We start from the raw sequence: 22,745 nt of genomic DNA on the forward strand, positions 1-22,745 counted from the left end.
TTTCCCAGCCGTTACCAAAATCGATTACACATGCCCTAAGCATGTCTTCAAGGGTCTGGATGGTGCGTTCAGATTACCCATCCGTCTGTGGATGATAAGCGGTGCTCATATCTAAACGTGAGCCAAAAGACTTGTGCATAGCTTGCCACAGTTCAGAGGTAAAACGCGCGTCACGATCAGAAATGATGGAGGTTGGCACTCCGTGCCTTGATACCACTTCCTTTGGGTAAATGTCTGCTAAAGTAGAAAACTTATCCGTTTCCTTGATAGCCAGAAAATGTGCAGACTTGGTCAGTCGATCCACGATCACCCAAATGGTATCATTTCCGCGTTGAGATCTGGGCAGGCCAGTAACGAAATCCATAGAAATTTGCTCCCATTTCCATTTAGGTATCTCTGGTTGTTGAAGTGGGCCTGATGGATTCTGATATTCGACCTTGACTCTCGCACAAGTCAAGCATTTGCTGACGTAGGTTGCTATGCTGGCTTTCATACCAGGCCACCAATACGTAGTCTTGAGATCGTGGTACATCTTATTCGAACCAGGATGTACTGAATAACGAGACTTATGTGCTTCATCCATCACAAGCTCGCGTAAGTCTCCATACAGTGGAACCCAGATGCGTCCGTTAACATAGTAGGTGCCGTTTTCCTTTTGTTCTAGCCGCTGCCTCGATTCTCGTAAGGGCTCAGCCCTGATGTTCTCTACTTTCAATGCTTCGACATGAGTATCGTGAATCAGAGCGGGAAGGTTAGATTGGATGGTAAGCTGTAACTCACGTACACGCCTAGGTATAGTATCCTTTCGGCTGAGGGCGTCAACCACAACATTGGCCTTGCCCGGATGATACTTGATAGCGCCTTCATAATCATTCAAGAGCTCGACCCATCGGCGGTTTCGCATTTTCAATTCCTTTTGCTTGAAGATATGCTCGAGACTCCTGTGATCGGTATAAATGGTGCACTTGGTACCGTACAGGTAATGTCTCCATATCTTAAGCACGAAAACAACGGCTCCCAATTCCAAGTCGTGTGTAGTGTAGTTCTTTTCGTGAACTTTAAGTTGGCGCGAGGCGTAGGCAATGACCTTGTCACGTTGCATCAACACACAACCAAGTCCTTGGATGGAAGCGTCACAATAACCCAAAAAATCTTCTGTGCCTTCGGGCAATGAGAGGACAGGTGCGCTACAAAGTCTATCTTTTAGGTGCTGAAATGCGGACTCCTGTGCATCACCCCAACGATAGGTGACACCTTTTTGAGTCAGTGAAGTGAGAGGTTGCGCAATCTTGGAGAAATCTTTGATAAACCTTCTGTAAGATCCTGCCAAACCCAAGAATTGGCGGATTTCTGTTGGTGTGCAGGGTGCAGGCCAGTTCTTGATCGAGTCAACCTTAGATGGATCCAATGAATTCCATCCTTGTTTACCACATGGCCTAGAAAATGGACTTCGCGAAGCCAGAAGTCACATTTCGAAAACTTGGCGTACAACTGCTCTTTTCGAAGAAGTTCCAGAATAAGTCGTAGATGCTGCTCGTGTTCTTCCTGACTCTTCGAATAGATCAGGATATCGTCGATGAACACAATAACGAACTTATCCAGGTAAGGCTTGCACACTCGGTTCATGAGATCCATGAAGACCGCAGGTACATTTGTTAATCCGAAAGGCATAACCAGAAACTCGTAATGGCCGTAACGAGTTCTGAATGTTGTTTTGGAGACGTCCTCCTCTCGGACTCTCAGCTGATGGTATCCCGATCTCAAATCAATCTTAGAGTAATAACTCGACCCTTGCAACTGGTCGAACAAGTCATCAATGCGTGGAAGAGGATAACGATTCTTCACGGTCACCTTGTTAAGTTCGCGGTAGTCAAGACACATTCTGCAGGTACCGTCTTTCATCTTTACGAATAACACTGGAGCTCCCCATGGCGAAGAGCTAGGACGTATGAAACCCTTTTCCAAGAGTTCTTGTAGTTGCGTGGACAGTTCTTCAAGTTCTGACGGAGCAAGTCGATAAGGTGCACGAGCTGTTGGTGCTGCTCCAGGAGCTAGCTCGATTTGAAACTCGACTTAGCGATGAGGCGGAAGACCAGGTAATTCCTCAGGAAGTACCTCGGGAAAGCCGCGCACAATAGGAATGTCTTCTATCTTCCTTTCTTCCGAGGATGCATCAGAAACGAGGGCTAGAATGGCGGTGTGGCCCTTTCGCAACCACTTCTGGGCTTTAAGGAAAGAGATTATGCCTACAACAGCACCACTCTTGTCGCCACGAATCACAAGGGATTCTTTACTAGGACGAGGAATACGGACGATTTTCTCCTTGCAAATAATCTCCGCTTGGTGTTGAGATAACCAATCCATTCCAATGACAACGTCAAAACTACCCAAAACGATAGGAATGAGGTCGATGGAAAAGGTCTGACCAGCTAGGACGAGGTTACAGCCCTTAACTATGTGTGTGGCTTCAAGACTTTTACCGTTTGCTATCTCTACCGTGTGTTTGGTGTTCAGAAGCGTTGGAGTGTGCTTAAGCATTTGGCTAACTTTTAAGGATACATAACTAGTATCGGCACCCGAATCAAATAAAACAGTAACAAAGAAGTCGTCTAGAAGAAACTTACCCATCACAACGTTGGGATCGTTCCTTGCTTCTCCCTGACCAATCACGAACACCCGACCTTGGGCGCCATTGCCATTGTTGTTACCTCCGTTGTTGCCTCCATTGTTGTTTCCATTGTGGTTCCCGTTTCTTGGGTTGTTCTGATTCTGGTTTTGGTTCAGCTGGGGGCAGTTCCTCTTAAAATGGCCTTCAGCACCACACTGAAAGCATCCTTTATTGCCCTGCTGATGCTGCTGCTGGTGGTTCTGTGGAGCTTGCTGTTGTTGGCGATTCTAATTCACAGGACGTGGGCTCCTGCAATCTTTGGCTTCATGGCCCAGCTTGTGACATCTCTGACAACGGCCCTTGTTGCACTGCCCGCTGTGATGCAGATTACACCGATTGCACTTAGGGTGATTTCCCTTGTACCCACCCTGACCTTGATTCCCAGAAGACTGCTGATCGGCTCCTGTACTCGTCTGTTTTTCGCTGCTGGCATTGAGCTGAAGCAGAACCCTTGCCTAAATTTCCATCCCACTTACGCTTATTATCATTGGGAGCATCAGAAGTAGTAGCGCTAATACACTTGGGCAGCCTGTTTTGCTCAACTGCCTAATCAGTGAGACGATGAGCCAACTTAACGCTTTGCTATATGGTGCCAAGATTAGCTGAGGTTACGTGGCTCTGGATTTCTGGCACCAAGCCCTTAAGGTACATCTCAATGCGTTTGATGGGAGGGTCCACCATTGTGGGACACAAGATGGCCAGCTCATTTGACCTCTTCGTGTATGCCTCGATCTCAGACCCCGTCATCTTCAAATTGAAAAATTCCACCTCCAGCTTGTGGATGTCGTCACGACTACAGTACTCTTCTTTGATCAGTTCCTTGAAACCGTTCCATGGGGTGGCATTAGCAACTGCCAACCCAAGCAGTTGAACCTGTGCCTTCCACCAGGTTAATGCAGCACCTTCGAGTGTTCCAGTAGCATACCTCACCCTACGATCTTCAGGGTATTCACACATCTCGAAAATAGACTCAAGCTTCTCGAACCAGTGAAGAAGACCTATAGCTCCTTCTGTGCCGCTGAAAGTGCTAGGTTGGCAATCCATGAAGGTTTTGAATGTGCACATAGGAGGTTGTGCAGGTTGACCTGAGGTGCGAGAATAAAAGACAAGGTTAAGCACGAGGGCTGGTTTTGCGAAGGTAGGATCTAAACGTCCTAAGATGGGTTGATATGGCAGGTTATACCTCCTGCAGGTACAGCTGCGAGTGCCTCGGCAACTCGTTCGTTGATCAGAGCCGTCAATTGGGCTTGAGTTAGGTTGATACGTCCTCTGCGTCTGTTCATGATCTTCATAATGAAGCAACGTAAGTGGGGAAAGGGTCGCGAAAGTGCGGGACGACAGGAGAGAGTAAACACCTAATGTTCAAATAGCAATTATCACGTTAACTAATGCACAGTGTGAACTATCTAACCGACAATATAACATAAATCATACCACCTATTATGTCGAGTCTTGCACGTGGAGCGAAGCGTCGTTGTGGATCGTTGAGCACTGTACCGGTTATAGTCTAGTTTTATCAAAAAGCTTTTCCCCTTTTTAAAACCAAGTTCACTATAACCAATGGCTCTGATACCAATCTGTCACACCCCCTAAATCCACCATGCGGAGTACCACTGCTTGGAGGCGTGACGTGACCAGGATCGAGCCACCAATCATACTGAACAACGTATTTAAGTAAATAAAACCAACCACAATACGGTTGGTGACCAAAAGCTAGTTAACCAAGTTTTAAATTAAACAGCGGAAGCATAAACGTAAAGTTCAAAACATAAGTCCATAGTTTATAAGTTTTAAGTTTAAAGCGTAAGTTTAATCAGTTCATGAGGATTTAAATGTTAAGCACGGAACATAACAGTCCGTACTCCACAACGACTCCTTCCTCGTGCAAGCTCCAAGCATTTAGCGACCTGTAAGGCATGTAACAACGAGTCAACAACAAAGTTGAGTGAGTTCACGTTTGGTAGTTTAGTTTTAAGTTGTTTCTGAAAACGTGGTTTGTCTTTCGTTGGCGTAATTGCCGTGGGGGTTACCCCGTAGTTGAAAGAAAGTTTAACCAGTTCATTCTTTATTACCCATACCCTGTCCATGATTAGTGGGGGCTTCCCCATGTGAACTACTAGACCGTATAATATCGACTACTACGCAAGTAAGTTGTGCCCTACATCAGTGTCTATCATCACTGATGGTTTGCCATAGTCCATTACAAATTAAAATCCATTGTATAAAATGTCCTTGAGATATTAGACATGGATACATAAAATAGTCAAAAGTGGATGGGGTGTGTCCCCTTGGGGGAAACGATCATTGGGTGGGGGGGGGGGGTTATATGGTTAGATCTTAACCATTTAGTTGGGCACTAGTTAGTTTAGTTAGAGATTAAGTTTGGTTATTAGTGTGTTATGAAATATAACGGGTGTTAGGGCGTTCGGGGACCCTAACCAGCTCAGAAAAGGAAAAACATTGTTATTGACAATATTTTTATTTTTCGGGTAAAGTCCGATTGTTCGGTTCGATACTGTTCCGTTAAAGTGCTTAATTAATTCGTAAAGTGTCATACATATATATTTTTGTAACGTTTTTAATTTTCAACACTCAGGAAAGCATAACGGACTATTTAATGACTTTTCTGTACTCTATTAGTATGTAAACAAGTACATGTAAGTATAACACAGTAATCAGAGAACAGTTAAGTAATTCCACACAGTCGTCAAGCACTTTAATTATCAATAATAAATTGTACAGAATACATGGAATTTTGAGGGTTATCACATATCCCTTTCGACCAATGTACTTCGGTTGTTCGTTCAGTGGAACCGATGCCCTCGCGTGTGTCCCGTCTATAGCGCCAATGCAGTTCTACAAATACAAAACGATATCATATTTAAATCATTTATTAAAGTAATTGTAGCATTAGATACATCGAGCATTAGATAATACCTCGAACATTGGATAATACCGAGGATTGTTTAATATGTGCGCAGGTACATCATCATTATAGTTTGCGGCTGGCTTGATGATATCAGCACTCATCCTAAGCACGGCTGCCAAAACTCTATAGAAATGTCTATGAATTGTTTCCCCGGAATGATTAAAAGATTCTTGCACGAACCTATTTGTACATCCATGAGCCAAGGTCATCAATAAGATTCCGACCGACTCCTCAATAAACACATGACGTGTTTGTTCCAATCCGTATTTAGTGACAAGATCAACGCATAACTGTTTAAAAACAGGTATATTCAGCCGAAACATATCATAACACCGTCTCGGATGGCCATTAAGAATTTCAATAATAAACTGGTGCCCAGTGTGTTCCGAAGTGTGACATGGTGTTCACTTCAAATAGATCCATTAACAGCTATAACATGCATTAACAGATGCATTAACATGCAATTTCAAATAGATCCATTAACAGATGCATTAAGAGATGCATTTTTTTAAAGCTTCACTTCAAATAGATCCATTAACAGATGCGTTAACATGCAATTTCAAATAGATCCATTAACAGATGCATTAACATATGCATTAACAGCTTTAACATTAACAAATAGCATACGATTGTAACAGATGCATTAATAGCTTTAACATGCTTCGACAAAGAGAACAGATCCAATCGAACACCAAACAGATCCAATTTGAAACAGATTGGCAATCGTTGTGAATTGAAACATACCTGCTGCAGTGGAGAAGGAACTGGCTGTGGTGGAGGTGGAGCCGCCGGAAAAGGAGCCGGAGGTGGAGCCGCCGGAAAAGGAGCCGAAGGTGGGGCCGCCGGAAAGGGAAGCCGGAGGCGAAGCTGTGGCGGCTGCTTGTGTTTACGGTAGAACACACAGAGATGTGTGGAGAAGGAACGATTGTTGTTGTAGGGCACAGATATAAAGATATAAAGGGTGTTAAAAATTAAGGGGTATAATGGTAATTTGTTGGTTGAAAAGCTATAATATGCTCAAGAAGTCACAAACTTATAACTTTTCAAAAACTCTTTTTTATTCATATCAAAAGTCATTTCTAAAAGCACTTTTTAACTTACCATACACTATAAGAAGCTTATTGGATTTTTGATAAGTCAATAAGCCAATAAATCAGTTTGAAAAGCTTAGCAAAACATGCCCCTTAGCATACTCTTTATCGAATGTATGACTGCTTTTTGTTTCTCCAAATAACCGATATGGCAACATCACCACACACGTGCAATTCCGAAGTGGTGATCACTCGCCACATATTACGCCCACTTAAGAGATCACATGTCGTGGCCAGCACTTACACTTCATGTTTCTTTTTATAACTATGCTAATTTACAATTATACCCTTATACATTTACCAACCCAAGATTCCTACCGGCACTCAACCGTTGCGTCGATATAAACATGAACGACACCCCCTTTCGGTCTTCCCCACCATCATATACATCCGACGTTCTAAAGTTTTTGTGTTTCTATTTCAGTTTTCACATACACTACAGAAGTTTTCATATATCCACTCTGGCCGATTATCTCTCGCTTTATATTACCGATCGTCATATGTACTTCGCACCGATGATGAATCGAATTCTGATAGTTCCAGATCCGAATCCGGCACCAGACCGCGTGAAGTTTATTTGCAGTCATGGCGGCAAGATCCTCCCTGCCCTTCCGACGGCCGCCTCAAGTACACCGGCGGTGATACTCGCGGTATCTCCGTTTACCATCACGTTACGTTTCACGGTATTTTTTTTCTGTATTCTGTTCTTTTTCTTGGCTTGAACCCTAATGTTATGCAAAATCTTAATATCATTGTCAAATTAGGATTTTATTTTCGTTTGTTGTAGTTTTTGTGTAATAAGTTGTTTGGAGATGTGTAATTAATGATGAATTTAAGTCACTGGAATCGTGAGTTTATGAACACCTAGATTAAATTAGGGTTTCAGTTTCATTGTTTTATTTTTTAGAGAATATGTTGTTTGAAGATGTGATTTTTGTTGGTTAATAAATGTATTATATTGGAATTGGAATGGAATCATGATTTGTGCACATGTAGATCATATTAAAGTATCAGATTTCCTCTGCAAATGTTTTAAGATTATACTTGGGAAATGATTTGTTTCAGTATGTGATCTCCCAAGTTCGTAACCGTCATTAACAATCTTCACCGCCACCGTTTCCCCATTAAATTGACCGCGTTTTCATTCTTCGTCTTCAACCGTTTTCTTCTTTTATTCATCAACGCACGAATTCCCATCGCTCTTTTCGTCTCGCGAATCACCATTTTAATCTGCCGAATCCCATAAGGTAACGTGTTTCATTTTTTTTCTCAGTCAAATCCAATGTGTTTGAAGTTGTTGTTTGATTCTTCAGTTTATGGTTTTATACAAAATCTGTAAATCTAACTTGAATAATCATGTCTTTGTATGTCATCGTTCCATTTTTTTTATTTTCAAGAGCATTTTATTGGAATGGGGAACAAATCAACGGTGACAAAGAAGATGAACATGACCGTGAGTTTTTACTTTTTCTCTTCAATAATTATCCTTTTTTCGTGGGTTTTTTTTGTTCTAATTGTTTTCTGTTGATTTTCATATCCTTATGGTGAACTATGTTTCCAAAACGATGAAACACCGATGAAGCATCTATTGGAGGAATTTGAGGAGGTATATATATCCATCAAAGTTTCATTCTTTGAAAAATATGTTAAGTCTGAGTTTATTTGCATAAGTTCATATGTTTGATTTCTCTCCGATTTTTTTCCCTACAAAATTTAAACTCAAAATCGGCGCACATGCATTTGCAAGTCATGGTTATCTCAAATTTGTGAAATATAACTAATATGCAGTTTAAAATGTTATGTTAATGAAATTTTATATTTTTGGTTTATCCCCCTAAATTTCTACATATTCAGTGATGTTATAAATTTAGGGGTGTTAAACGGGTCGTGTTCGCGGGATGGCGGGTTCAACCCGACCCGAACCCAAAAATCATGCGCCGTTTCGTTTGGTCCCCTGGGTACCTTCTCCGCACTACTGAGATAGGCAGGGCTTCAGCAAGGTCTGGCCCGTCCTCTAGGCACCTTTGGAAGGCAGGGAGTGTGACAACGTACACGCTTCCGAACCCGAACACGACCTGAAGTTCGTGGATTGACCCAAACACGACCCGTTCAACCCGAATTTTTAATTTTTTTTTTTGGAAATTAATATATTAAAATTAAAATTTACTTAAGAAACACAAATGTATATAATAATATCATATTTAAATTATAAAATCTATGTTATTTTCTCTTATTAAGTTATAATTATGACATAAAATACACACCCCATTTAATTTTGTGGCATAAAATATATTGTAAAAGATATAATATAGTATAAATGTGTTAAATGTGTCAACCCGCCAACCCGACCAGGTTGACTCGAACCCGACCCGTTAACCTAAACAGGTTCGCGGGTTCAACATGAAACTGATCCGAACCCGTTTAGACTCAACCTAAACCCGCGAATTTTGTGTTAGGTTCGTGTCGGGTTTTTGGGTCGTGTCAGAAATTCACACCCTTAGTTATAATATACCATTAAAACAAACTGAGATTTAAATGTGACTGTATAATATGAAAACAATTTCATTGTATATATATTTTCTATTGACATGTTTATCAAGTTCGTTTTTGAATTATTCAAAACATTTTATTCGAATTTGAAACTTTTGAAACTAAATATGAATTCGAACCGGATTTGAATTAACCGAACTCGAATATGTGGGTTAATGTACACGCTTAATTTCCTGGGAGTTAATATTAAGCAATATTTGATAGTCATTTTAAGATTAATAATACACTCCCCTATTCAACAAAATAGTTTATTGGTAAACTCTCTAAGGTTGATGTGTTCATTGCTATGCAATTTATCTTTCTCAAACTTCTAGCAAAAAGTTGCCACATATGTGTGCACATAAATTGTATATTTATGTGTTTATTTTGCATATACCGGTGTGTATTTTACAAGTATAGATATGTGTATGGTGCTTTTTGTGAATTGTTATCCACTAATTCATTTTATACTAACAGTGCATATTAACTGAATGTTTGTTGTTTTGTTTCTGTAAGAAAATATTTACCATCAGCATTTGTTTCAAATCTATTTTTGTGATCGTGAAGATGGTGGTAGTGCACCATATGCTATACAAAACAGTCACGCAAAGCAATGCGTGCTCTAGCAAAATCGGTGTCACTTTTGATCAAAGAAATTTCAAGGTTTGCTTTTATTATTCGTCCTTCGTTTGCTTTCATTGTTTGTGATTGATACTATGCTATAATTGGAGACAAGAAAAGAAAAGACCTAATCAAAGTACTGGCGTCTCAAGCTGTTCTTGGAATGCTGTAAGTGATAAGTTCCAGTTACACAATAGTTGATACAATCATCTCAATCACACCGTCATAGTTGGTTTGTCCTCCTTACCCTAACCTTGCCTTCTCAACAATCCCAAATCCACCGCTATGTCCTCTTTTCTTGATGAAATTTTCAATCAGAACATCTCATCTCATTATCGCGACTGTTCGAACATCAAAGGGGTCATTTAACATATCCTATTTGAACTATAAGAACGAGTCACCAGGCTTAACCCGGAGTATCTCTTGCTGTCGTAGGTTACAGGTTTTGGTGCGTCACTTATTGGATAGGAATTACACCTATAAGGAGTTTGAAACAAGCGAAGATAGAGGAAAGTGGTGTAAGGATTATGGTTATGAGAAGATGCATTCACAATGGAGGAGCTAGGCTGGGAAGATTACCATGAAAATCTGCAAAATGGACTGAATAAGGGTTGGGGTTCTCATGGCTCCCATGATATATTCTATTGATTCCCTTTTATCCTAAGAATTATTCAAGTAACAATATGTTTCCTTGCCATCATGTTTATTATATTTGTTTTATTTTTGTAGTTTAAGTTATTTAGTTTGTTTACAATTCATATTTGATTTATTTTTATGGTTTAAGTTATTTAGTTTGTTTACAGTTCGAAGTCATAGTTATATGTGTTTCGACTGTATAAACCCAATAGTGGCATAAGATTTCGTTGGTGTCATTGTTTTGAAGGCAAGGGATAAAATAAATTCAAAATAATGTTTTAAAGAAACTTACGAATGTTAACCAATATAGCGATACTAAATCATTCATAATTAATATCCCGCCGCAACGCGCGGGTTGCGTTAACTCGTTATAATGATATATCAATATCAACTTATTATTATTGTTTGGTATTTATTTAATCCTTAATACATTTTTCTATTTTATATAAACATATTTAAAAATCAATTTTATATTCTTATATAGCGTAATCTGGTTAAAGTAATTTTAGCAAAACAGAAAAATACCAAAATGACATTAGATAATATGGGTGGAGATACAATAGAAGTTTATTTGGCTAGGAAGGATAGGAAGTGATCTTAACCATCCATTAAGTTAATCAAGGGCTAAGATTAAATCAGGGAAATTGAAAGGAAGAAAAGAGGCGCGTGAGTTTGTTCAATGGCATTCTAGTCAATCCAAGCCAATAGTTTCTTTCTCCTCCAATTTACCCCCATTTTTTAAACGTTAATAACTCTTTCATACGACATTATTTTTTTATAAAAATTGCACCAAAAAAACGAACGTTTTTTTATCTTTAAAACGAGTATACTATTGCTATAGTTTAAAAAAAAAAATTTAAAACCCAGTTGCGTAAAACGCAATAGAAAACCACCAGTTACGTAAAACGCAATGAAAAAAAAACCTAAAAAATGACATTTTTCTAAAATGCAATGCACCAAAAACACAAAGAAATGACTTATTTGTAAAACGCAATGGCCAGAAAACACACAGAAATGTCTTATTTGTAAAACGCAATGGCCAGAAAACACATAAAAATGTGTTTTACCTAAAACGCAATGCACCAAAAACACAAAGAAATGACTTATTTGTAAAACGCAATGGCCATAAAACACACAGAAATGTCTTATTTGTAAAACGCAATGGTCAGAAAACACATAAAAATGTGTTTTACCTAAAACGCAATGCACCAAAAACACAAAGAAATGACTTATTTGTAAAACGCAATGGCCAGAATACACACAGAAATGTCTTATTTGTAAAACGCAATGGCCAGAAAACACATAAAAAATGTTTTACCTAAAACGCAATGCACAAAAAACACAAAGAAATGTCTTATATGTAAAACGCAATGGCCAGAAAACACTTAAAAATGACTAATTCTAAAACGCAATGGACTGAAAACACCTAAAAAATGTGTTTTACCTAAATGAGCCAATTTATGGAAAATGACTCATTCTAAAACGCAGCTCAACCCCAGCCAGGGGCTCTGCCCCTTGGACCCCGCCAGGGGCTGCCGCCCCTGGACCCCGCTACCAGGGGCTGCCGCCCCCGGACCCCCGCAAAGATCGTAAAACGCAATGACTAAATCAAAAACCCAGATCATGAAAATGAAATTAAAGAATTTCTTACATGGATCGAAGCCGATTTCTTCATCAATTGACAAAATTTGAATGATAGAAACACTTATCAACGCTCGAATCGAACGAATCGAGTGATTATCTCCAAAATCATCGGAAAAAACGAGATTTTTTTATGAAATTAAACTGGGTTTTCTTCAAAAAAAGCTGAAGAACACGTTGATCGGGTTCTGAATCATTGATTGGTGATGAAAATCGCACTATAACACGAAGTTCTTTGAATCAATACGTTACTTTTATTATTTTCTATTTGTTTACCATACGTGTATTTACGATAAAGAAAAATGCTTTAGTTACCGCTATATATGTTTTTATCGAAATTGATTTTGGTTATGTTTAAAATTTAAACTAGGTTAGAACCCCGTGTATTACAAGGGTTGAATAAATGTAATTTTAAATTAAACTTGGTTAAGTTTAATTTGAATTGATTAGAACCCCAATTTGGAAAATCTAAAACAGAATTATATTATAAGCTTCTCTTACTAATTAGTGTTTTTTAAAGTTTGATCTAATGTCTAATAAGTTATTTTGTATATTTTGTTTGTACTTTAAATTTGTTATATGAGTGTATTATTGTTTTTTAAGTTTAATATTATTGTTTTGTGCTATTATTTAAAAAATCTTTAATTTATAATTTAAATTTGAAGATAATATATTATTAGATTAAATAGAATTATTCTATCCGACATTCAAAGTAAAGTAAGATGAGATTTAATATTAATTGATTATTTATTATTTAATTAATTGATATAAGATAAGTATGAAAATGTAGGAAATTAAAACGTAGACGCTTTCAATGAGTGACACGTGTCACAAAGTTGGTTTCTTTTATTATATAGTATAGATAACATATAGAATGTATCTTGTTTTAAAAAAGACTTAACTGTCATTTTCGTCCCTATGGTTTGTTCACTGTTGTCATTTTAGGCCAATTTAAAAAATGCACCAGTTTCCTCCCTGACATATTGGAAACGTACGTGTCACTTCAGTCTAAAAATTAAAATCCAGCTAAGTTAGAGTTATTAAATGAAGGGTATTATTGTTAATTCATAAAATAAGGTGAAAATAAAAGATACATGAATTGATAATAATAACTTTCATTTAACCCGTCTGACTTAACTGGTTTTAATTTTTGGACTGAAGTGACATGTTTCCAGTATGTTAGGGAGGAAACTGATGCATTTTTTAAAATTCGCTTGAAATGACAAAAATGAACAAATTACAGGAACGAAAATAACAGTTAACACTTTAAAAAACAATTTCTTATATAACCGTAAAACTAATATGTAAATTTTGAAATGGAAATTTTTCTATAGAAAATAAAACAAAAATCGATATTTGTTTTGTAATAATAAAAGTAATTTAAGTTAATATTCTTAAGATGTTCATTTTTATTAGTCATCTAGATTATAATAAAAGATTTTAGTTAATGTGATATAATAATCTTTTCTTTAATTTTTAATAATATTATTAAATTATACTAAATAAATATCCGATTAATATTATAAATATATAAAAACTCTTTAAAATATAAATTAAATAATGAGACAAATGATATTATAAGTATCTATTAAAATCCATAGCAATCTTGAAACACACGAATATAATATCTGAAAATTAGTTAAATTAATATATTAAGATATGTAACATAGTCGAGAAAAACTGTTTAAAAATAACTACAACTAATTTAATATATTTTGTAGTAAAATTGTAAAAATGTATAATTTAATCTGATTTGTTTGTTACGATCAATTACTTGGCACATTTTGAGACGGTGTGATTAGACCATGACGTCTCTATTTTATTTGTGTATCTATGAGATATAGTCTTTAATTATTATTGTTATTGATTTTATATTATTTAATCCCACATATTTAAAATTACAAAAATTAAAACTAAGTTTTATACATTAAACGCGTGTAATACACGAAGTTTTAACATAATATCTTAATAATAATTTAAGCGAGTTTATTCCGTAAGTTGTATGGCATTTGAACTGAGTCAATATGATACACGTTATATTTTTTTTATTATCATTGACTAATATTTATTTGCACTTTTCTATTATCATTGACTAATATTTATTTGCACATTACCAACTATTGTTATACCTATTGAATTTTTAATTTTTTAAGATTTTAAGCAACTTCTATCGTGCTAAATTATTTATCATTTCTTAAATAATTATATATAAATATTTACTAATATATTATTCAGTTAATTATTATAAATTATTGATTAGAGCATCACCAATGGGTCATCGCTCCATAGGACCTCCGTGTCATAGATGCCAAAAAATCAAGGCGAGCTCAAAAACTTCATAAATCGTGTCACCTCACCTAAAGTGCTCACCTTCGTTTCTTACGGATTGTTTGTGGCTATAGATCAATTATCCTCTCTCTTCCACGCTGATGTTTCACTTCTATGTTAAAGTTCTTAAGTTTCAATGATCCCGTTGCTTTTATTAGTTTTAGTTGAATTATATAATTAATGGAGTTGTTAGGGGTCAACGATCCTGTTGCTTGCATTAGTTTTAATTGAATGATATTATTTTACATGACATTATAGTTTAGTGGCATCTTTGATGAAATATCATTAGGTTTTGGGTTCGATTTTTAAGAGATTTTTTCAGATTTACTAGGTTATTCTTTTGAATTGGTGTATAAGCATATAGCCAAATAGAGATGAATATAATTAGGTAATTCTACTGATGACACAATAATATTTTAGTGGTATATTAATAATCCAAATTTATCGTTAAAAAAATTGAATCATATTATTAGTGGAATAAAATATTTGGGTGTCAACTTTTGTTTAACATAAAAAGAAACAAATACAACTATGATATTTCGATTTATCCGAAAACAATACCTTTCTTACCGGCTTTGAAAGGGATCAAAATCTTTCTTCTCACTCTTCTCTCTCTCTCTCTCTCTCTCTCTCTCTCTCTCTAAAACCAGAGATGGAGACTGAAGAAACAAGTCATACACAATAGAATTGTTGAACCAAATTACTAATAAATTCAACATTTCATCCACCAATTTCTTCAAGACAATCACATTTCACCAAATCCCTCCACTCACCCCCCATAAATGTCTCTCTGTCCATTGCTCCCCTCACAATATCCTACACCTTCTCAACTCTTTCACCTTCACCACCACAATGACTTACCGGAAAAATAGCCACATCTCTGTTTCGGTCATCCTCGTATCGGTTTTTCTCATTGGAATCGTCTTTTACAACGAAGATGTCAAGTCCCTAGCTCAATTCCCATTCACCAAATTCCAATACCGCCAGAACTCACTTCCTGACTCACCCGTCACGGGTGAATCCAGTAACACATTAGATAAAGATATCGCAGCCGACTACGATGAGAACATTGAGTTCCCATCGGACGGCTGCGATATATTCGATGGGAGTTGGGTGTATGACGATGTCACACACCCATTATATAAAGAAGAGGAGTGTGAATTTTTAACACGTCAGGTTACGTGCATGAAAAATGGGAGACAAGATTCTATGTATCAGAAGTGGAGGTGGCAGCCTAAGGATTGTGATTTGCCAAAGTAAGGTTATTTTGTTTTTTGATTTGATGTTTTATTGGGTTGTGTTTTGAGTTGTTATGGTTTTGACTTTGGTTTGTGGGAATTAAGGTTTAGTGCCAAGTTGTTGGTGGAGAAGTTGAGGAACAAGAGGTTGATGTTTGTTGGGGATTCGTTGAATAGGAATCAGTGGGAATCGATGGTGTGTTTGGTTCAATCGGTTGCTAGTCCGGGAAGAAAGAGCTTGATCAAAACTGGGTCGCTGTCCATATTTAGACTCGAGGTTTCTTCTCTCCTCTGCCTTTCACAATTAAAAATAAAGAATTAAATGCCATTTTAGTCCATGTGGTTTGGTCTGTCAGTTTAGTTCAAAGGTTTCATTTTTCATCTTTGGGTCCAAAAAAGTTTCACCGTTGCCATTTTGGTCTACTGAGTTAACTTCGTCTATTATTTCTATTAACGAGAAAGACAATTCGGTCATTTTATATGGCCGAAATTGCCCTTCTAGTTCATAGAATTATATATAAAATGACCGAATTGCCCTTCTCATTAACAGAAAAAATGGATAAAGTTAACACAGTGGCCTAAAATGGCAACGGTGAAACATTTTTGGACTCACATGCGAAAAATGAAACATTTTGACTAAACTGACAAAATGGCCCAAACCAGAGGGACTAAAATGACATTTAACTCAAAAATAAAAGTAGCATAGATACTTACGAAATTTACGAGCTTGGTTTTAGTCTAAAAAGACGTTTAACTACTATAGCTGAATGAGTCGTGTTTGGGTATGACTAATGTATAGGGTGGTTGGTTTATTGCTTGTAAGTTAGTTAAAAAATATATTATTATGATTTGGTATCTCGTATGATAATTTAAAAGACAAATGAGAATAAGGTACATGGTTTAACTATAAATATTTTATATTTTATATATAATTATAACTTTGGTGGTAAAGCTGTAATTTTACGGCATCAATATGAAAGATAAAATAATATAATTTTTTTTTCAAAATTGGACATGTTCGTGTCAACCTATGAAAGTTCATGCCGTTTTTGAGTTCATGTGTGTGACGATATTTTGGTTCATGTTTGGTCTCATGGAAAACTTTAAGGTTAATGCCGGGTATGATTCGCGTAACAGCTTTACCTATGACACGCATCATGTTTTGTGTAAATGCTTGTACATTTTTTATTATAATACATAAGAAAGAGACTTATGAAATGATATAATTCGACCCCTTTACCTTTTTCATTATAATTAGCCATGCTACATAAGTGATTTTCGCGATTCTATATTTAGAATTGATTACTTACTTAATCACCTTTAAATGTGTAAATTTTATAATGAAATAATTTTTGTTAGTTTTTATTTACGACCCAACTCTTTCAACTTTCTAAGGGTGAAACCTATTTTATTAATTTGATATTCAAAACACTAAAGTAAAACTTACATAAAAAATGCGTTGTTGTTATCATATGATCATAAGTTTCCTCTTAGTTTTATACATAATTAGACGGCAAATGAAAATAATGTATTAGCAAAAAATGATAACACAACCATAATTTCTGTAAGCTTTTGAGTGGAAAACCCTTTTTGACCACTTCATTCATAATGATGTCCTTAGCATTTGTCAAAAGAAAAGCAAATGGTCCTTAAAAGAATCTTGCAATTAATTTAAAGAATAAGTGTAAAAACAATATAATATGATGGGTTTCATGTTGTAATTTTTCTAGAAAAACTAGTTATTTTCATCCCACGCGTTGCGGCGGGACCCAATGACTACAAAAGGCGTGTCAGCAACGGCAAACAGATACCGAATATCAAAACATAAATAAAATGACGTGGTAAAGATAGTCACTCCGTAAAAAAAAACGATTTTAAATAACCTAATATATAATAATAGGAACCACACGTCCTACACGTTGAAAATTCGGTTGTTTTCAGTTCAGTTATTACGGTGCTAACACGTTAAAATATGGATGAGCTCGGTACCGGTAACGGCAGCGAAAGTACCGATCCAGAAAATCATCGAAATTAGGTACCGGCACCGAAAATGTTCGGTACAATACGGTATGGTATTTGAAGGTAAAAATCAATAAATACAGGTATGGTGCTAGACCGGTGTCGAACCGAAAGTAACGATTCTGAAAACGCCAAAATGTGGGTACCAAATTGGTACCGAAAATGATTTGGTATAGTAAATTTGGTACCGATACGATACCGGTTCGTTTACAAGATTTGATACGATTTGCTCATCAATATTCTAAATATCCAAGTTAATTTTACATGCTACAATTCATTCATTACAGAAAAAGACAAAAAAGAAAGCAAAATAAGTTGTTGTGTATATAAAACCTCATTCAAACCAAATACCGTTTACTTACTGTGTGTATGAAAAGTAATCTAAACGGTGCAATTACTTGCATTGTTGCGTTGCTACAGGATTTGATGAGCTCGTTACCAACCGGTACCGAAAATACCGTTACCGAAATCCCCAAAAGTGGGTACCGGTACCGAATATACCTAGTATGGTACGGTTCGGTACCGGTCGGTACTGGTACGGCACCGGTATTTGAGGGTAAAAACCGGTGAATACCTGTGTAGAACCGGTACCGAAAATACACCGGTTTGGTAAATTTGAGACCGGTACCTATACCCGATACCTTTTGCTCATCTCTTAATGATGTTACTATTCATTCCATTCTAATTTTAAATAATTCTAATCTAATTCTAATCTAATTCTAATTCTAATTTAAATACAAAATCCCTGTTCATTCAGTTTATTTTTTATCATATATAGATTACATGTCATTTTCAGTAAGATTGTGACATAGTTGGAGACAATATTATATATTTGTCATTACTAAGGCATATGCAGTTATGTAAAAAAATTAGCATGTATTAGAACACAACATAACTTTTTGAAAAAAAAAAAAAACAAGGAAATTGGTTATTTTGTTGCTAAATTTACCATAGTCAGAAAATAAAGTTGTGAACATATAATAGCAAAGCTTACTTTAAATAAAAAAGTAAAATTGGTTATGCTTGTGATTTCTGTTGATAACTACTAGTCTCCCGCGTTGCGAGGTAGGGGGCGTATTCTAAGGCCGTGTTGTGAGGCAGAGGACGTAAACCCGTGCTACCAACATTGTGAGGGAGGAGACCAAAATTGTGCTAAACGAATGACAACCAAAACCAGGAAAAAATGTAAAACAAAAACACAAATTTCAAATACCAAATGACTAACGTGACATAAAACGTAGACGAAGTCAGATATAATACGTTTTCATGGTTATTTTTATGTATGTTTTTAATTAGTCTACGTGTTGAGATAAATTATCCCGCCGTACAGCACAGCGCGGGTAAAAATGCCAGTGATGTACAACAAATAACTTTGTACATTAAGTGAGACAAAATTTAATGTTAACTTGTTTCTTTCTCAGGATTATAATGCCACGGTGGAGTTTTACTGGGCCCCATTTCTAGTAGAATCCAATTCTGATGACCCAGATATGCACAGTATATTAGACAGAATTATCATGCCTGAGTCAATTAACAAGCATGGTCAAAATTGGAAAAATGTTGACTATTTGGTCTTCAACACATATATCTGGTGGATGAACACATTAAAGATGAAAGTCCTGTAAGCATTACATAACTTAAATTCACTTTTATTTATACAAAACGATTTATTTTGGATTTTGCAATTAAACAGGCGAGGAGCCTTCGATGAAGGCGCAACAGAGTATGACGAAGTCGATAGGCCAGTAGCGTATGGAAGAGTACTCAAAACGTGGTCCGAGTGGGTCCATTTAAATGTAAACCCTAATCGAACCATGGTCTTTTTTAATAGCATGTCTCCTCTTCATATCAAGTAAGTTCTCAACAATCTTTTGCATAATCGGACCAGTCATTTATCCGTCTAACGTACCATTCCACGCGGTTTAAAACTGGATGAATCAATAAATATACGCATATGTAATGACACTAGCTATTATATTACAAATGAGTTCCGGTTAAAATGAGCTGAGTCGGGATAGACATTAGATAATTGATTACTAATATAATTACAAAACTAGATATTATTGTATTAATCAAAATAAGAACAAATGAGTTTCGGTCAAGATGAGCTGAGTGGGAATATAGATATAGATATAGATAGTTTAGAAGGTTGTAATCATTTGGAAAACTTTCAGGACGACGGTTATTAATAAATATATGGTCCGATTTAGTTAATAATGGTTAAATTGATCAGATGTAATCGGTTACCAAGTCTACATCTTAGAGTTAGAATATATATTGGCTTTAATTAGTTAGTTTCAAAACGTGTGGACTGTGTGAATTTGGTTGCCATAAAATGAATTAGTAGGGTATTAGCTGCACCATTAGTTGTAAATTGTAATCTAAGCCTTGGTTGTACCTACAATTATATGTTGACACTTCAGCCACATAATATTACTATATATAGAGAGAGAGAGATTATATAGAAAACCATTTTTGTTAAGAAAACCTAGGAAAGTTATAGGAAATCTATTTTTATTGAGAAAACCTAAGAAATTCTAACCTTCCAACTTTTTTTGATTTTTTTTAAATCACACATGTAATATACATGTTTTAAGGGTTTTGAGTAGGGGTGTTCAAAAAAATCGTGGCTCGCAGCTCGTTCGGAACTCGTTCGAAAAAAGCTCGGCTCGAAATTGGCTCGGTTGTTAATGAGCCAACTCGGCTCGGCTCGGTTTGTAAACGAGCCGAGCTCGAGCTTGGTCTGGCTCGGCTCGTGAGCTGGCTCGATAAGGTTTACATCCTTCATTTTTTTTTTGTCCCACATCGCTTAGAAAACAAAAACTAAGGGAGTATTTCCCATATAAAAGAAGGTAAAGACAATGTACAAAGTGAATTAACTATTTATACTTTCATATTTAGCCATATGGTTAAATTAAAGGGCAATTATGGCCCTTAGCCTATGAAGAAATTCATTTTTAAGTAGTAAACTTTGCGGTTTTTTTTAGTTCGAGCTAGATCGAGCTGAGCCGAGCTAGCTCGAATTCTAATCGAGTCAAGCTCGAGCCGAGCCAGCTCGAATTGAGTTCGAGCCGAGCTAGGTCTAGCTCGGCTTGACTCGGCTCGTTTACAGCCCTAGTTTTGAGCAAGAAAAAAAAATCAAAAAGCACCGATCAAATTTAAAAAATAAAAAAATAAACAAGTTTTTGTGTAACATATGTTACAGTCGCGTTGCGCAAAACTTGTTTATTTTTTTAAAAAATATCCTCCGGACGCTTTTCTGTTTTTTGTTTTTCTTTTTTGTTTCTGCTCAAAACTCTTAAAAACATGTATATTACATGTGTGATTTTAGTTTTAGGTTTATGTCATGTTTTAGTTTTAGGTTTATGTCATACATGTGTGATTTTAGTTTTAGGTTTATGTCATGTTTTAGTTTTAGGTTTATGTCATGTTTCTGTACTATGTCATATATATTCGTAGTATACCAAACAAACATATCAAAATGAAAAGAGTTTGCAACAGATTATAATGAAACAAAAATACACAGGAGCTCGGACTGGAACAACCCTGATGGCATCAAATGTGCCAAGGAGACAAGTCCAATCCTAAACACGACCACACCACCAAGTGTGGGCACGGACCGACGGCTCTTCACGGTTGCAACCAATCTGATTCAATCGATGAAATTCCCAGTACAGTTCCTCAACATAACTACTATTTCAGAGTATCGAAAAGATGCACACACCTCAATCTACACAATCCGTCAAGGCAAAATTTTGACTGACGAACAAAAGGCGGATCCCGCTATTTATGCAGATTGTATTCACTGGTGCTTACCTGGATTACCTGACACATGGAACGAGTTTCTTTATACACGCATTGTTTCTCGCTCGTGACCCTAACTTGAGATTTTGCTTTTTTTTTTCTTTTTGTCTTTTTTGTATTTCTCTTTATTTTCAATTACTTTGTATAGTAAGGAATATTTTAATTTTTTTTGTTTTGTATATTTGTTTTTGAGAAGTTTTGATTTGCTCCAAGAGCAACAGTGGAAACATTTAAAGGTGGTGTAAAATGAAAATGTTGAAAAAGAAGAAAAAATATGTGTTGTAGTAATACTTTACTGCTTATTTTTAGGGTCGTAAACTAGACGAGCCGTTTGTGAGCTAATTGATACCAGTTTTCGAATCGCTTGACATGTGGACACCTACTTATTTTATGAGTTTATAGGCTTGTTTACATTTTTATTTGAGAAAAATGCCCGGATAGTCCTTGTGGTTTTGCCTTTTTTCACCTATAGTCCCTAACTTTCTAAAATTACCTGAATAGTCTCCAAGTTTTCAATTTTCGTTCCCGGATAGTCCCTGGCGTGGATGGAGGTTAATTTTTTTTGTTAAGTGGGTGTGAAATTGTAGGAACCGTTCGCGTAATTTAAATAAAATAAACAAATTTAATTTACTGATTACAATACAAAAATGAAGAAAGCAAAATTACAATACGATTACAACTGAAATAAAAACAAAATACAAGAATGGGGTAGAAGAAGAATGGCAGAGGCACATGTCCACACGCTTCCCTTAAAACAAATTCCGAGTCTCCCAAGGGTACTCGTTTTGTTTCCCAGGGTACAACAGCCGAAGCAGCGTACTGCCGGAGTTCGCCTACAACCCGAAGGTTACCTTGAAAAGCAGCAAGTAAAGATCAGAAAAACTCTAGAGAAAAGTTGAATAGCTGTTGTGTAGTTGGTATTCGTTGGTATGTTCTACAGCAAGGTATGGAGCTGTATTTATACAGCTCCCGGTTTGAAACAGCCAAAAACGAATTAAATGAGAGGTTTAAATTGCATTAAACGTCTTCAATGCAATTTAATACGTCATTTAATTCTCAGTCAAAGCCTGTTAACTCGTCAGTTACGAAGCTGGACTGAAACTGCACTGTCATTCAATGCTGGAAGCTTCTGCGCGCGCGTGCCCAGGTCTGCACACCCATGCGCGGTGCGTCCTCTTGGCTCACTTCCATGCGCACGTGCGCCACACTGACTTAAGTCCATGCGCGTGTGCGCCACGTCA

At 36.5% G+C, this 22,745-nt stretch overlaps 1 protein-coding gene across 1 annotated transcript; it reads left to right on the forward strand.

The window, feature by feature from the left end:
- The first annotated feature begins 15,019 nt into the window (after window positions 1–15,019).
- LOC110878080 (protein ESKIMO 1) lies at window positions 15,020–21,792 on the forward strand. The gene is made up of 5 exons (XM_022126334.2): window positions 15,020–15,699; window positions 15,787–15,958; window positions 19,122–19,321; window positions 19,394–19,552; window positions 21,227–21,792. Exons 1-5 carry the CDS (start codon window positions 15,296–15,298, stop codon window positions 21,573–21,575), a joined length of 1,284 nt encoding a protein of 427 aa, XP_021982026.1. The 5' UTR covers window positions 15,020–15,295; the 3' UTR covers window positions 21,576–21,792.
- Window positions 21,793–22,745: the final 953 nt, after the last annotated feature.

Source organism: Helianthus annuus, chromosome 9, assembly GCF_002127325.2.
Source record: "Helianthus annuus cultivar XRQ/B chromosome 9, HanXRQr2.0-SUNRISE, whole genome shotgun sequence".
Lineage (NCBI taxonomy): Eukaryota > Viridiplantae > Streptophyta > Magnoliopsida > Asterales > Asteraceae > Helianthus > Helianthus annuus.